Source organism: Entelurus aequoreus, linkage group LG07 (assembly GCF_033978785.1).
Source record: "Entelurus aequoreus isolate RoL-2023_Sb linkage group LG07, RoL_Eaeq_v1.1, whole genome shotgun sequence".
Lineage (NCBI taxonomy): Eukaryota > Metazoa > Chordata > Actinopteri > Syngnathiformes > Syngnathidae > Entelurus > Entelurus aequoreus.
In genome coordinates, this window is record NC_084737.1 from 43,190,855 (window position 1) to 43,209,511 (window position 18,657).

Sequence of the window (18,657 nt, forward strand, 5' to 3'; positions counted from 1 at the left end):
TCAATCTTCATTATGTACTATAGGTATGTTTTTAAATAATAATAATAATAATAATGGATTAGTTACATATAGCGCTTTTCTAAACATTAAAAAACTTTTATAGTGAGAACTGAGATTCAGTCCACATTCACACTTAATGGTGGTAAGCTACATTTGTAGCCACAGCTGCCCTGGGGTAGACTGACAAAAATGCGGCTGCCAATTTTCATCTATGGCCTCTTTGACCACCACCAAACATTCATTCCCATTCCTACACCAGTGTGAGCGGTATATACACATGCAGTAGATGCATATATACACACACACACACACACACACACACACACACACACACACACACACACACACATATACAAAGGGTGGAGTGCCATCTCCGGGTTGGGTAGGAGACCCTGCCCCAAGTGGAGGAGTTCAAGTACCTCGGAGCCTTGTTCACGAGTGAGGGAAGAGTGGATCGTGAGATCGACAGGCGGATCAGTGCGGCATCTTCAGTAATGCGCACGCTGTATCGATCCGTTGTGGTGAAGAAGGAGCTGAGCCGGAAGGCAAAGCTCTCAATTTACCGGTCGATCTACGTTCCCATCCTCACCTATGGTCATGAGCTTTGGGTTATGAACGAAAGGAAAAGATCACGGGTACAAGCGGCCGAAATGAGTTTCCTCCGCCGGGTGGCGGGGCTCTCCCTCAGAGATAGAGTGAGAAGCTCTGCCTTCCGGGAGGAGCTCAAAGTAAAGCCGCTGCTCCTCCACATCGAGAGGAGCCAGATGAGGTGGTTCGGGCATCTGGTCAGGATGCCACCCGAACGCCTCCCTAGGGAGGTGTTTAGGGCACGTCCGACCGGTAGGAGGCCACGGGGAAGACCCAGGACACGTTGGGAAGACTATGTCTCCCGGCTGGCCTGAGAACGCCTCGGGATCCCCCGGGAAGAGCTGGACGAAGTGGCTGGGGAGAGGGAAGTCTGGGCTTCCCTGCTTAGGCTGCTGCCCCCGCGACCCTACCTCGGATAAGCGGAAAAAAATGGATGGATGGATATATATATATATATATACATATATATTAAGGGTGTAACGGTACGTGTATTTGTATTGAACCGTTTCGGTACGGGGGTTTCGGTTTGGTTCGGAGGTGTACCGAACGAGTTTACACACGGACATATTAAGTAGTGTACCGCACGATGTGTAAACAATGCACACCGAGGCACAACACACGGCATGCTTGCAACGACCGAGCAACGACAACATATAAAAGCCAGAGCTGGAAGACCCTCCTGCCTCGTTGATATCTCCCGTTTGGGAACACTTCGGCTGCGCGGTGCGGAGGACTTAGGTTTGCCGACATTGTTCAGCAGCGGTAAGGCATGCTTTTGCCAACATGTCAAACATGCTAACTCATTTGAAGCTGCACCACTCCCAAATGAACATTGCTTCAACAAAGATAAAGACGAGCAAACAGCTCCCACCTCTTACTGCCAAGTTAGCCAGGCTGGGGGGGAAAGAAAAGTTAATCGGAGGCTGAGTTGACTTGAAACTGTTCAATGTTGCACTTTTTATATGTAGAAGAAAAGTTTTGTCATTTTATTTAATCTGAGCAACAACTTGAGGCAGTTTAATGTTGATTAACGTGGACCCGGACTTAAACAAGTTGAAAAACTTATTCGGGTGTTGCCATTTAGTGGTCAATTGTACGGAATATGTACTGTACTGTGAATTGAATTGAATTGAAGTATTTATTTCAAACCTGCACAGTACAACACATTTCTTTTTTTTCTTTTTTTTTTACATTTTGGCAGAGACATTTATGCAAGGCTTGAAAAGGGGTTGGATGAAGCAGATGCTTATAATATCCCAACCCCTCTCACTCACTCCACATTTAACATAAACCATATAATACAAGAACAATACCATACAAACAAAAACAAGAAATACTCCTGCACACTATCAATATAATAGTAACACTGTTAGTATAAGACAAGACAAGACGAGACAAAACACACACACACACACACTCACACACACACAGACACACACACATACATACATACATACACACACACACACACACAGGCCCAAACACTCTCTGACCATACACCTCTCTCCCATCGCTCTGTGCTGAGGGCATCACTCTCTTTCCTCCTCGTACTTCTTCAGTACTTCTTTTTTAAACAGTGTTTTAAATTGAATCATATTGGAACACATTTTTAACTCATCCCCTAAGCTGTTCCACAGAGTGACTCCACGCACTGAAATCCATATTGATTTTAAAGTTGTTCTAAATTTAGGCAAATATAATTTGTTGTTTCCTCTTAGACTGTAACTATGGTGAGCATCTCTATCCTGGAATAGGTTATGTATATTGGATGGTAGAGAGTTTTGGGATGCCCTAAACATAATTTGAGCAGTTTTAAAATGTATCACATTGTGCAGTTTAAGTTGCTTTAACTCCACGAATAGTGGATTTGAATGATGTCCGTAGTGAACATTAGACACAATCCTAATGGCCTTTTTCTGCAGAGTGACTAAAGGCTGTAGATGGGATTTACAACAATTTCCCCAGACTTCAACACAATAGTTTAAATACGACATAATAAATGAATGATTCAATAACAGCAGGGCATTGGTGTTCAATAAATGACATGATCTCCTCATCATTCCATCACATTTAGCAACTTTTGTCCTCAGGTTGAGTTGAGTTTGAGTTTATTTCGAACATGCAAGCATACAACATGATACATCACAATTTCCAGTTTCTCTTTTCAACATGTTCGAAAAGGAGTAGGAAGAAGCAGAGCTTATTTAATCCTACCCCTTTTCTTTTACATAACAGTTGCTAAACTTTTTTGTTCACTTCCTGTTCTCAATTTATTCACAATGTACTCCATAAGTAATCACAATAAAAATAAATAAATAAATAATAATTGGTGAAGTAAGTTACATTTCATATGATGAGATAAGTAAGATTATTTTGAGAGTGAAAGAATGGATTAATTAAATAAATTCAGAATGTTTATCATGGTTCTTCTTCTTTGTACTTTGTAAACACTTTAAGTTTGAAGAGTTTCTTGAAGTAGATCATATTAGTACATTGTTTGATTGCTTTGCTTAATCCATTCCATAATTGAATTCCACATACTGATATACTGAAGGTCTTAAGTGTTGTACGTGCGTACAAATGTTTTAAATTACATTTTTCTCTAAGATTATATTTCTCCTCTTTTTTTGAGAAGAATTGTTGTATATTCTTGGGTAGCAGGTTATAGTTTGCTTTGTGTATAATTTTAGCTGTTTGCAAATTCACTATGTCGTGGAATTTCAGTATCTTTGATTCAATAAATAAAGGATTTGTATGTTCTTTATATCCAACATTATGTATTATTCTAACTGATCTTTTTTGTAACACCGTTAATGAATGAAGTGTACTTTTGTAATTATTTCCCCATATTTCTACACAGTAACTCAGATATGGTAACACTAGTGAGCAGTAGAGAATATGAAGTGATTTTTTGTCTAGAACATATTTTGCTTTATTCATTATTGACGTGTTTCTTGCTACTTTATGTTTTATATTTTTTACGTGAGATTTCCAGTTCAATTTATCATCAATCATTATACCTAGAAATTTGGTTTCATTTACTCTTTCAATTTCTTTTTCGTCTATTTGTATTTGTGTTTGACTTTCTCTTCTACTGTTACCAAATAGCATTATTTTAGTTTTACTGAGATTCAACGATAGTCTGTTTTTGTCAAACCATCTTTTTAATTTGTTAATTTCTTCTGTTATTATTTGTATTAACTTCTGTGTTCTCAGGTAACTTATATGAGGCTTTCATGAGATATTTTCATCTATTAGCACTCCTAAGAATTATTATTTTTTAACATATTCTATTGGTGTATCATCAATAACAATCCTGATGGGTATATCACTTTTGCGATTGCTAAAGAGCATGATTTTGGTCTTTAAATTCAGAGACAATTTGTTCATATCAAACCAAGTTTTTAACTTTATCATCTCCTCAGTTACAGAGGCCAGAAGTTGTTTCACGTCGTCACCTGCACATGTAATGTTTGTATCGTCAGCAAAGAGGATGAACTTCAGCAGTGTTGATACTTTACATATTTAATTGATATACATTATAAATAGTGTGGGGCCTAGTATCAACCCCTGGGGGACTCCACAGGTTATGTTCATGAGTGTAGATTGATGTTGGTCGATCTGAACAATCTGCTGTCTCTCATTCAAGTAGCTCTTCAACCATTTCCCTGCCAATCCCCTTATGCCATAGTTTTCCAGTTTATTTACCAAAATCTGGTGGTCAATGGTATCGGAAGCCTTTTCATCATCATCATCAGCCGTTGTCAGTCCACTGCTGGACGAAAGCCTCAGCATGTTTCTGCCATAGTGAACGATCCTTGGCGTACTCTTCATGCTGGTTATTAGCCTACACCTTCCACGCTGGCTTGGTGCGGGTTGGAAGGGGTATTTTATATCAGAGATCCTTCTCCTAGACTAATTGCCTTACTGGGCTGTTGAACTTAGTCCGTTGGTTGTCCGCGCCACAATTACCCAGGGACCCGCTCAGCTTTATGGCGCTGACCGCCCGCCAGTCACAAGAGAAGGTGCAAATGGTTCTTTGTGTGCATTTTATAGACGTTAGTTGGGACTCACTAACCCCACACACAACCTCCCATCTCATGCCTGGATGTAGTTTAAAGTTATACCCAAGAAGCCTTTTGCAGGTCAATAAAAAATCCTATAACAAATTTGTTCTTCTCGATACCATTAGTAATGTTCTCTATTAAATCACTTAAAGCTAATGAGGTTGACCTATTTTGTCGGAACCCATATTGACAATCAGATAATAATTTGTGCTTTTCAATGAAGCCACGGAGTCTATTATCAAAAAATGTTTCCAATATTTTTGACAACTGTGGCAGTAGGGAGACGGGCCGGTAATTTGTGAAGTGGTGTTTGTCTCCAGATTTGAAGATGGGGATGACTTTTGAGAGTTTCATTTGTGAAGGAAATTGTCCAAGTTGAAAAGATAAATTGCAGATGTGTGTGAATGGTTTGATGATTTCTTCCGCTACGTTCCGGACTGTCCTCATGTCGAGGTCATAAATGTCACGTGATGTTTTGTTCTTGCTTTTCTGAATAACCTCTAAGACTTCCTTTTCAACAGTCGGAGTAAGGAACATCGAATAAGTGCAATCTACTAATAAAAGTCTCAATCAATCAATCAATCAAAAAAAACACTTTATATGTAGAAAGGTTTTGTTAAGAAACCATTCTGAGCCTTATCTTATTTAGTTTTTATTTTATATATGTTGACCACATTAACCCTGGCAATGGACCCTGTGTGTTTATGTATGTTATGCCATTGTTTACAAATTCGGTAAATAAATAACCAAAAAATGTATATTTTGTTGTTTTCTTACTGTACCGAAAATGAACCGAACCGTGACCTCTAAACTGAGGTATGTACCGAACCAAAATGTTTGTGTACCGTTACACCCCTAATATATGTATATACGATACACACACACATATGAGACTGGTTTGAAGGTGACAATAAGAAAATTAGTCATGTTTTTCAATGACAGAAGAAATAATCCCTAAAAGCTTGAAGAAGATCAGTTGAGAACTGTGACTAGCATAAACAAAATTTCTACGGATGTGGGGGGTGTGGGTGGCTCAGAGATAAATCCTGCTAAATCCCGTTCCTTCACAGTTACCAGAATTTAGTCAAAGACACAGAAAAGTCCTACAAGTCCAGTCATGTTTTATGTATGTTCAGTTTTTAATTCAAACTGTAGTACACTTGTGCCCTTCGGGCTTGGTGCCAGTAAGTTCAACAATTATATAGAGCCCTCGAGGAACGATAGGATTTAACAACAATCCAACATAAAGCTGTTGACAGCTAGAGTGGCACTGAGCTGTGTTTACTGACAGCGAGGGAGGGTCATCAGGTTGCGAAATTGTCTTACTCATGCTGAGTAGAGTGGTGTTCATAGTGTGTCAGGAATTGTAGAGAAAAAAGGAAAACTTAGGTAAGAACATACATGATGAATCATGAAACCTCCCTAATTTGTTCACCTCTCATTTTTACGTCAATTGACACTTCCTCTTCTTCTTATCCTACGAATCCCTTTCTCCTAGTTGCTGACAAAACATTTCTAGGCATCACTCCTGAGGTCACAAATATATGTCCTTAACTTGTATTGAAGCAAGAACCATCATCACTGTCAACCACTGTGCTCTACACTTTATGACGATCTTTGGAACTTGTATTGACCATCCAATGTTTTGCACTGAGTTTCCATTAATTACAGACTGATTATCTACCGGGCTGATTATCGGCGCCGATATTTGGCATTTTACGTGAATCGATATGGGCTTTCTTTCATCGGTTTCGGCCGATATATATATATTTTTACAACTACATAGGGATAGGAATCAAAAACCGGTTCAGAACAAAAACCGGTTCCCAGTGTATCAATTTGCCGGAATCGCTTTCCATTTCTTCAAACGATTCTCTTTATGATCCCTACAGTGTGTGAGTGACGTCAATACACAACGTGCGTAGTGACGTCAGACAGCAACGGCAGAAACGCTCCAATGTCTTTTTACAAGAGAAGATTGCAACATCCAGATGGTCACTATATGTGATGGCGGGGGCGTGACCAGGGGCGTGGTCTATATGACATCATCGTCTATATGACATCATCATACAGTGTTTCCCATAAACTGCCAAGATACCTGTGGCGGTGGGGGTGTGGCTATGGGCGTGGTCACCATGGCATCATCGAGTAATTTGCATAATTTACTACAATGATTTGATTTTCTCTAAAAAGGCTAAAAAAATTTATACTTACTAATTAATAATAACAGTTTTGTTTTAAACGTCCATCCATCCATCCATCCATCCATCCATTTTACAATATAATTACAACAATTTATGTACATATTTATATACAGATTTGAACAATAAGTTATTCACTGAAATATATTTATTAATTGTGGTTCTTACAAAAAATATATCTTATAAAATATAAAAGCTAAAATGTCTCAAAGCTCTGCCCCTTTAATTAGTGCATACTAAATAATTTAACTTTAGCCTACTACTACAACCATATTATTTACCAGCAACATAAAGTGAAACAGAGGCAGAGGTGTCCTGCCACAGTCAGTAACAAATAAACAGAAAACAGTAGTGGTGGTAGATAGACACAGAGCTTCATCAAACATCTGATCCACTGAACAAAGAGCTCCAAAAATCTTGAACTTTAGACTGCCATCAGTTTTACTCCCTACACTTAACCATGTGTTTCCTACTGCCTGCAGACTTTGCACCCTTTGTTATATACACATGTTGTGTTTCTAATATAAGTACATTTAATAAAGTCAAATACAAATAAGGCAACAAGAGAAGTATCCTACACTTCTCTTTTGTAAAGTAAATCTGAACAGCCGATATGGGCATCTACATCAACTATATGATTTGCCTGAGAAGCTGGAGAGGACAAAAAAAAAAAAAAAAGTTTTTATTTATTTATTTTTATTTTTTTTAATTACATTTTTTTATTTTTTTTATTTGTGGCGGACGTAATTCTTTCGTGGCGGGCCGCCACAAATAAATGAATGTGTGGGAAACCCTGTCATATATATGACGTCGTGATCACTTTGGATTTGCAATGATGCATGTATTTTCTTTAAAAAGGCTAAACAAATGTTTTATATATATAAAAAAACAAACTGTTATTATTTATTAATAATCACATATACAGTATTTTTATTATATTATCAGAATCAGCTTTATTCGCCAAGTATGTTTAACACAAAAGGAATACGACTTGGTAGACTGTCCTGTCTTTGTTCAATGCAATTTCAATTGTTGCTGCTTATTGTAAAATGTAACACAGGCTACACTATATTCTGCCCTCCCTGAATGTTGCAATTTAGTTTGCCAAATATGGAAACAGTCTTTTGAATTAGAAATTTAAAAATACAGAGAGGTGTTTAGATGATATTTTCCCCAATGAAGTCACTGTAAAACTAGGCATACTTAGGAAAGTACATTATATATACAGATGAAGTGCACACACGTAGGAATCCTCTCAATGTAACAATATAGTTTGGAATAAACTACAAAAAGCAATACAGGTATGCAGGACGAAGGTTGGCTCAAATGTCGCTAGCTTGATGTTAACGTACAATGGACTAGCTCATTGACAAACTAACCATTAGCATGGCCAATCGCCACATACTATATAGACAATTATTCACATTAACGTTAACGTTAATTAATGTTTTCGTCACAACGGCAATTGCACGACAAACCTCTGTTCGCAAAACACTTGCAGCGTGGGAGCGCCGCAAGTTTTTATGTTCCACGATTCAATCCAATTACAACATGAAGCTACATGAGACATGAAGATGACAAAAAATATATTTCTGCCAAAAATCCACACTTTGTTTAAATTGACAAATAGGAGACTAACATAATACGTAAAAAAGATCAGGCAGCAGCTAACTTTTGTAAACTTGATAGAAGAAAATGTCAGACAGCTTGAAACATTTCTCACCTATCAGCTACATGAAGGATCCCAGAATTAGTTGTATTTAAATGTTTGCCATATTTAGAAATAAATGCCAATTAGATGTTATTGATGTGTTACAAATTTAGAACACAAAGTGAATAAATGTGTTAGTGATTACTACAAAGTGGAACAAGGGTAGGATTTATTAAGCTTTGCTTCTTCCTACTTATTTTGGGACATGTTGTAAAAAGAAAATATGTAAAATATGTGATGTATCATAGTGAAACTGTATACATGTTTGAGATAAACTTCAACCAATAATAATTTCAGAGTTCCTCACAAGGAAACTAAACTTGTATAAAAATCCATTAACTGCTATACAATTGATTAGTTTCCAAGTTTAGTGATGTAGAAAAATCCCATATTTCTTACCAATATTCAGGATATTTCCCATATTTTGAAATGCACATATAATAAGGTGTTTGTGTATATCCTCTGATGTTTTTAGCAATAAAACTAATTGTAACATTAGCGCGGCATAAAACATTATACTGGAATTGTGTCACGTCCAGAAGCCTACTCGTTTTAGCTGCTGCTGTTTGCCGCTGAAAAGCGAAGTGCTATCTTTCTGTGTGCTTGTAATTGTTTTACAGCTTTCTTTATTCCTTCTCCAACACATTTAGGAGTCTTATCAGACTTACAAAGCACCCACTCTGTCACCGCCTCACTTTCAGCTAGTGAACTGCTAAGCTAGCAAAGTTAAGCTTGCAAACCTACTGCACTCCGAAGACAGAAAGAACTCGACTCGGTGAAAGAAACAACAGAGTAGCTGCTAAGCTTGCGAAGCTAAACTAGTCTCGGTCCGAAGCTGCTACGCTCCGAAGACAGCAAGAACTTGACTCTGTAAAAGAAACAACAGAGTCCGGTTGCCCCGCTGCTGCTACTTGCTCCTGCTGCTTGCCGTTCAAAGCTAAGTGCTATCTTTCTATCTGTGTGCTTCTAATTGTTTTACAGCTTTCTTTATCTCTTATCCAACACATTTAGTAGTCTTATCGAGCTTACAAAGAACCCACTCACTGTTTCACTGCTTCACTTTCAGCTAGCTAGCTGCAAAGCTACTGCGCTCCGAAGAGAGCAGGAAAACAACTTGGTGAAAGAAACAACATGAGTATGGCTTCCTGTTCTTCGTACACCTTTCTCGTGGATAGGTTGGCTCTACATGTTTGCTAGCGTTAGCTGTAGCGAGCTGACTAGCACAGCTTGTAGCAGCCCAAAGCGGCCTACAAGCGCTGGTGAACCGGTTAAGACCCATAATAGATTTAGCCCTTTAGCTAGTCCTACACCCCAGTCTACCGGACACCACACCTTAGTCATAGGGGACTCCATCACCCAGAACATACAGCTTAGTAAACCAGCCATAATATTCCTGGGACCCGGGCACCTGACATTAAAGCTAATCTTAGGAAGCTGACTCGCAACAGGCCTAGTAAACACATACGACAGGCTAATCGCACCACTTGCTACGCGAACATAGTTGTAGACGTTGGCTCCAATTACACTAGGATGAGACAGTCAAAGATTACAAAGAGGAACCTACCTAGGATTTGTAATCTCGGTAGAAAGATGGCTCAGCATCGAGTAATTGTCTCGGGCCCCCTGCCTGCAAGAGGCAATGATGATAGGTATAGCAGATTAGTCTCGTTTAACAAGTGGCTGTCTAGTTTTTGTAAAGAACAGGGACTAACGTTTATCGATAATTGGCCCTCTTTCTGGGGCAAACAGGGCTTGCTGAGGAGAGACAACCTTCACCCTAACCGGTAAGGCGCCATCACTCTTCCTAGTAACATAGAATACTGTTTGAGTCACACTTGACTAACTATACTAGATGAATCTTGGACACAGGCAATTATAGTGCCTATTGGCACGAGTGACGAGTCAGCTAAACTAGAACTAACCAGCAGCAGGCTGGAAAATTTCTGCACACAGTGGAGGGTGTTACCCCCAACAATACATCGGCCCTGGAGTGAACGCCTCGCCTGCGCTCCTTGACCACGGTCTGGGAGCCGACAAGCAGGAAAGGTGTAACATGATGTTTCTTGGTGCCTGGTGAGGCTGGATCTTTGAAAATCAGTGCACCCGGTCGTAAAGGTGGTCTTTTTATTAGCCTGTTTACATGGCGTGCAAAACATCTTTCCATCTTCATAAGTGAGCCATTTGCTGAAAAGTGGATCCTGGAGCCACTTTTCATTGAAGCTTCGCCTCTTGGGTTTATTGCTCGCCATGACAAATACAATAACACGCAGGAGTCCTAATACCGGAATTGCAGTATTTGTGATTGATAAAACTTTCGGCGAATCAAAATTTAAGAAATTGTACCAGAAAGTTCATTAGTTTGAAGTCGATCAATATAAACAAAACACAGACGGAAAGCGATAATCGATTAAAAAAAGAAGTAAACTGGAGTTTTGACCCCGAGAAGGCAGGGTCAGTAAAAAAAAATAAACAAATCTGCGTCTCCGGGATGCGGACTTCCGGAAATGCGCGTCCTTTCTGATTTCAATGCGTAAAAAGACACAAAAAGTGCGTTAACGCCAATATTGGATCCTTTTACATATATTTGTAATGTGTCATAACATGTCCATGTTGCATGAAAATAGCAATAGTACTTCCACTCTTTAAAAAAGGAAATAAATCAGATTTTTCTAATTGTAGACCAATGTCATTACTTCCACAGTTCTGTAAAATTATATAAAGGTTATTTGCTATTAAACTTAATAAATTTCTAAATGCATTTTAGATTTTATGTAACAGCCAATATGGGGTTTGTCTTAATCATTCAACTGCTACAGCAATTATTGAAATGCAATAGACAAAAAGCAATATTAAGCAAGCATCTTTGTAGATCTTCAAAAAGAGTTTGATAACCTGGACCAAAAGATATTGTCGCATAAATTAGATTAATATGGTATTTGAGCTGTGGCACATCAATGGGTTACCAGCTATTTAAAAAACAGAAATCAGTTTGTTGAAATTAACAGCATAAAGTCTAAAAATTGTACCATAACTTGCAAAGTACTTCAAGGATCGGTCCCAGGACCTATACTTTTTCTTCTATATGTAAATGACATTGTGACAGTGTCTCAGTTACTTAGGTGCATTCTATTAGCGCAGTGCTTCTCACATATGTTCTGTTATGCCCCCCCCCCCCACCCCCTAAGAACAAGAAAATATTTTCCGCCCCCCCTACTCTCCACCGTGACTATAAATAGTATAATTTGTGTATTAAATTGTTATAACTTTACCTCTGCATAACATTGCAAGCTTATTTGCATTAAAGGAAACAACACACCGGTCTTTCCTCGTCTCCTACTGTGGTTACTGTGAAGCCGAATGCTACATACGCTTCATCATATTCTAGTACGGCAAAAAAAAAGCATGTTACCCCGAGGTCACCCTGGCATCCCACCGCGAAAAAGTATCCCAAATAATAGCTGTGCTGTATAAAGTAAAACATTCTCTAAACAAGAGGGCGTTGTTTTGTTGTATAACTCATTGATTGTCTAATGTCTGACCTATTGCATTGAAGTTTGGGAAAGTGCCTGCTAAACATTAATTTATCCAATTTTTCTTTTACAGAAAAGAGCGATTATAGTCACCATTGGAAGTGGATACAGAGACCCAACCAATCCTTTATTTATCCAATTAAAACACTGAAATTAAATGAATTAGTAAAGTATAACCTTCTAAAAAAACATGTATAAAGCTCATATGGAAAGTTTACCAAACAATTTAAAAAAACGATTTATAGATAATGAACTAAAAGGTACTGAGGTTTTTACAAAACCCAGGTTTCAATCAGCTGTAAAGGAAATATGTGTCTCAATCAGGAGTCAGTCTGTGGAACAGTCTTGATTGTAAAATCCATACTTCTAAATCCATCTTTTTGTTTAAGAAGAATGTTAAATTATCAATGTTATAACAAAAATGGCACTGCAGAGCCATAGCTCAACTTTATTGATGTATTGTTGTGTTTTGATGTCCTGAAATTGATAAGATGGCTGCATCAGACAGCTCAAATGAACTGGAACTGTGTGTGATTTTGTGTTGATAGGGGGTATATATTTTACTTGTTTCTGCTCCTTTTCATTCATGCTCAAGGCTGTTATAGCATTTGTTTTTAAATTGATGAAATAAATAATAAAATTAATTGGAAAAAAAAGAGAAATTTCTCATGTTTTCAGACATTTGATGACCAAGAAATAATAATACATGAACAAATCCAACTATTTAAAGTTAACAATCATATTGGTACTGGTTTTTTGCTTCAGTCATCTGGGAAATGCAACTTATAACCAATCTCCTTGTCAAGACTTGGACTATGGCGTGGTTTGTTCTCCCGTGGTGCAAATGATTTGGACCAGACATGGCGTGCAGGTGAATACATATTTAATTTTAACACTCAAAAAAGGAATAAACAAAAGGCGCGCACAATGGCGGAAGTACAAAACTTGGCTATAAAAACAAAAACTCGCACAAAAGCAGAACTATGGACAAAAAACAAAACTTGCAAACTATGGCATGAATAAAAAAACTTACTTGGACGAGAAAAGGGCATGAAAAGGAGCAGCATGGATCATAAGGGTGTGTAGAGAGTGTGATGTCGCCAGGCTGACTTCCTGGCAACAATGGGCTTAAATAATAGTGACATGATTAGTGAAAACAGGTGCGTGACTCAAAATGTGAAACAGGTGCGTGACATGACAGGTGAAAACTAATGGGTTGCTATGGTGACAAAACAAACAAAAGTGCACACATGACACTCCTGCATCTGCCCACTAGTTTGTAATAGCTGTTGTTTGAGCAGAAAAACTATTGATTTATCAAAATAAATTGTCTCTGCTTATTTACAGCCTTCTGCTGGAACTATTTCTGTCCCCTCCAGTTTTCCCTTTGTTACCATCTGTGTTCCATAAATGCTTTTTGAATAGGCTTTTAATGCCTCCAATGGGCAACATGGTATTAAATTAAAACTGAACTGCGTAAAAGCACATAAATTAAGCTTTATAAGAGTGTTTCTCAAAGAGAAACAACAGACATTGTATTGTAATATTACAATATTTTTTTTTGTTCAAGGTGACCTTCACTATCCAGAATGATGATGAGCTCCGTTACCACCCTATTTAATTAGCCTATAATTACCAGAGAATTACAGTGATTTAAGGGTGTTGCACACAGTACAAAAGAGAAAACAGTTTTTCAGTCGCAAAAAGAAAACAAACGTATACGATTGACACAATCCAGTTATTGACAAATGAAAGGTGACGCTACACACTTTAAAATATGATAAGATGTGTTCATGTTTACCCTTCTATTCCTTGTGGTAAATAATGGCATGCATTTTAATAACCCTAACTGACAGGATAAAATGAAAAAAAAAAAGTATATAACACTAGGGCTGGGCGGTATACCGGTATTAATTAATACCGGTATATTTTAGAGAGCGGTATATATTTGAGACAAAACCGGTATCTTTTGATGTGCCTTTGTTACGGCCGTTTGTTCTTCTCTGCGCCTGACAGGAAAAGCACAGGGCATCCTCTTTGGCTCCCCCCCCCCCCCCCCCCCTTGCATGTTTACGTAGATTCTCTGCACAATCATGCATCAAAACAAACTTTTTTTTTTTTTTTAAATATGGCAGCACGGTGCCAACTTAATGACTCTTGAGTCATGCAATGCTTTGGTCTGCGACTGCATTTGGCTATTGGTGAGTGACTACAGCTTTATTTAAACATATACCAATTTGCTTGAGACCCTATATCTCTCCTTGTCGTGACATTATCACTAATCTCATCTGTTCTCCTCTCTGCTGCTCGCTCGGTGTGTCAAATGTTTAGCTGCTCCTCGGCTTGAAAGTGCATCTCCCTATAGCCCGTGCGGACTAAGCTACTGTATTATATATAGCGTTTCGGTGACTGACAAGTAGTTTTAAACCTAACAGCCAGTGGCTTTCACCGCAGTGAGCGAGTAGATGTTCCATCTATCCACGTGCAAAAGTGTTAGGCTAATTTAATGGACAAAATTAACGAAAACTGCTTTGATATAGTAATGGCTAACTAAATACTTTATATGAATAAACAACACATTATGTCACTTCTTACAACAAAAATAATCTGAGTACTGACAACATTAGTTATTTGGCCGTAAAACACTTAGGCAACCTTAAGCACTTTGCAAGATAAAGGTGTATACCGTATACCACCATTCGGACTAAAAATACCTTGATATCAGTTTTGGTCCATATCGCCCATCCCTATACAATACATGTACTTATTTGTGCAATATTAGTGTTATTATTTTTTGATGGTTTTTAATATTTACTTTTATTTTAAAATATTTGCCTGATAACTACATTTTGCATATTCATCAGTATGGTTTCAGAGAAAAAATGTCTACAGAAATGACATTGCCATTGCTACAAGATTGCAACCATGGCCGTAACTACCATTGAGGACACCGAAGTCATGTCCTTTGTATTTTTTTAGGTGACAAAAAGGATGATGGTATGACTGACTGTAAATGTACATGTGAAGAACATCATGTGCGCTGTACATCACCATGCGGTAGATCATCCTCTCTCAAGATACGATCTTTGGTCATCCAACAACGTAAAGCAATGAAGTGTACTTTAAACAAAATCCAAGCCGAAATGTGCTGTCAACATAACTTTAACATTAAATGATACTGATGTAATTAATGTTGCTTTCACCTGAATGAAATTGATGGAAACGCTGTCGATATAATAACGTTGTCGTGTCAGGCAGGTGCCGTGCCGCCCCGCCCTAAATGGAGAACACGCTATCTACGTGGGGCTTTGCGATTATTTTGCGTGAAGAAGCACATTAAAATGTAAATTATTGAATGACAAGGGACTTCATATAATATTTTACCCCAAATGTATCTTGGCCATGTCATGCTCTGTGACTGATTAGAATGCAGGAAGAATATTTCCTCCTCTACTTATGGCGGCTGTTCGGGAGCCTGTAAAGGACTGTATATTTACCGTAGGGGGATGCTCTAATTTTCACTAGTTACCCAATAAAGCTAGTCTAGGAGAGAGTGACAGGACACCATTTATATAGTTAAACAATGTACTATACCATATAACATACAATAATCTGACAATAATGAATACATTGATTACACTCATACACTCATCCCCACTCACACACTACCTCCCCAATAGAACCTCCCGCACTAAACCAATTACACAACACACACACACAGTCCAACCTGGGCCCATTGGCTGGGCCAGAAGATAGTCTGTTGTGGTCCTGCTGATCGTTGGTGGGGTGGGGTGAGTTGCAAACGCTGGATACAAAGGGGGCGTTGGAGAGGGGACACACCTCCCGTTGTAGAGTAGAGAAGGGGGGGGGGGGGGGGGGGTGTGGCGCTCGGCCGTGCTTCCTCTTAGCTTGCTTCACGAGTCTAGTCTGGAGCGAGAGGAGAACCAGCCTCGTCCTGGGTCACCTCTTTCTGTCGCGTGCTACTAACACTCGTACCTAGCGCTGTCCACTTCCCTCGCAGCAAGGTAGCCACGATAGCAAACAACTACACTCTACAATGTTCACACTCGCTCTCCAAACAATAAATAGTCACAGGGGAGAGTGTCTCTTAACTAAACTTAATCCAAACGTGACTGAACCTGGCGTTCGTGAAGTCACTGGGCAGCAAACAAACACAGGTGCGAGCTGCGGTGAGCTAACTAGCGGTTAGCAATGCGCTTCACCTCCACTGGCAACGTGAAGCGCCCAAAACGTCCTTAAACTTAGAGTAGTGCACTGGCACTTAACTGTCACTTATAACACACTTAAATAAGAAGCTTAGAGTAGTTACTTATCCAATCTGCAACCGTGGTGAACTCTATCTCCCGGGTAGTATTACCGACGCTCCGCAGCCTGTCAATGCTGGAGCGCTTTTAAGCACTTTTTTACCTGCCGGCGGAAACGGAACTGCCCGTAACCATGGCAACCGTAACCGTGGCAACCGTAACTGTAGCAACGGTTAAACAACTTAAAGAAAATACATTTCACCTTCCCAAACAACACATATGAAATAGAAATAAATAATAATAATTAATCCCTTAACAGAAATGATCTATATATAGAACTAAAAGGGACAATTTACACAAATATGAAAACCTTCAGAACAGCGGCTGTGTGGCGGACGTTATTAGTACTTGCTGTGCAAAGTAGAAGGTATTGGGGTCGTTTCCTAGTCCCAATGATGTTAAAATTGTTTAATATGCTCAACTTCAGGATATTAATAAAAAAAAGTGGACCGTTACAAAATCATGCTGATTATCAAAGATATTAGATGAGTGATAGTTATAGCTCAATTAAAGCTTTTGTTATTCTGGAAATTCATTGTGTTGCTCAAGGTAATATTATTTATATGGTGCTAAGATACCCATGATTTCAGCCTTTCAAAGTTCTCCTTGGACAGATAATGTTTTGCCTCGGTATTTGTCCAATCCTAGTTACGGCCCTGATTGCAACCGATTTATTTCATAGGGAATGTATTCTTGGCATATTTTTACATGCCATTAGCAACCATTAAGCAGTAGCAAATGAATGGATGGATATGTAGATTGCAAAGTACTCCTAAATACAGAGGACCCTCTCTTTGGAATTAACTACCATCAATGTTTTGCTTTACATTGTATATTAATCATTTACTTATTGTGTGTACATAATTACATTGATCATAACAAACAGCAAGTATTTGGAACTGCTAAAAACCTTGCTTTAAAGTTAAAAAATAAAATTTTGACACGCCATTCAATGACTAATGCAAGGTGATGCAAGGCTGCTAAACACATACCCATAAAGAAGAGTATTACCTAGCAGGCTGCACATAATGTATATGATAAACACACTGGGATGTCTGGCGAGTTGGTCGCCTGCAATAACAGATTGTATACTGAAAGACAGTCTACAACATGTTGGTCTGTGTGACTGTGCGATTTTTGGGTCCATTCATCCAGGAGAACATAACAGTATGTGAGTTCAAAGTTCACTGATGTTTGACGAGAGAGCCAGACTGAAACGTCAAAGGATTTGGCTGTACAATAGGTGTGTCCCAAGAATCTTGTTCATATAATGTAGTCAGTTGCACTATCACATTTGCCTATTTATGTACTCACCACCACAATGTAGCGCGGTCTGTACTGAATAGTGCCGAAAAGGCCCAGAATGACAATGATGATGTGAAAGAAGTTGGCGAGGATAGGGGCCCACTGGTAGCCCAGAAAGTCAAAAATCTGTCGTTCTAGAGCCAACACCTGCAGAACAAGATGGAAAGGACACAAATGTTACATTTAAAATAGACACTCAACAAAATGCTTCTCCTTGTCAGGAACTTTTTGATTTTTCGAAGTCACAACCCAAGCAAAATGACCACATAGTAATTGAAAACTATTTGCCTGCAGATATTCTTTGACAATTTAGCGCAGGGCCAACTGGATACAGCAGCTTGAGTATGTCTCCTCTCACAGTGGGAGTGCCCACAGTGAGGGACTGCAAGTTTAACAAAATAAGCAATTTATCGATTCAACGACTGCTATGCGAAAGAGAAGCTTGCCGTTTCCTCTTCCTGCTTCCAACAGCCTAAAAGAGTGAGAACACTGGCAAAAACTTTATAGGAGGTGATTAACTTTTACAAAACATAACTGCAGTGAGCTTTGATTGTCTGAGCACTACCTTATAAAATTTGAAGTTATGACTCATTGTCAACAAGATATTAATAACTAACACTTTAGCAGCCGCCACGTTAATGCTGCTACAACTACGACTCTTGCTGGCCTACTGCCCTCAGGAATGGCACCATTCCCAAATTATGTGGGCTCTATCAAAAACCTCACAAACAACTTTAACGATGCCCTGCGCAACACTATTGATAGTATAGCACCGCTAAAGGCGTACCCCCTGGTTTACAGAAGAAACTAGAGGTCTTAAACTATCATGTAGAAAGCTGTAACGCAAATGGTGTGCGACTTAACTTGAGGTTTTCCATCAAGTATGGAGTGATAGTTTAATAACTTATAGACACACTCTTACCTTAGCTA

At 38.8% G+C, this 18,657-nt stretch overlaps 1 protein-coding gene across 1 annotated transcript in view; it reads right to left on the reverse strand.

Annotated features, from left to right (window-relative positions):
* Positions 1–18,657, reverse strand: part of nkain4 (sodium/potassium transporting ATPase interacting 4) — a 135,132-nt gene that overhangs the window by 64,177 nt on the left and 52,298 nt on the right. The window contains exon 2 of the mRNA XM_062053725.1: positions 17,737–17,874. Within this exon, the coding sequence (XP_061909709.1) occupies positions 17,737–17,874 (138 nt within the window). The remainder of the gene's footprint in view (positions 1–17,736; positions 17,875–18,657) is intronic.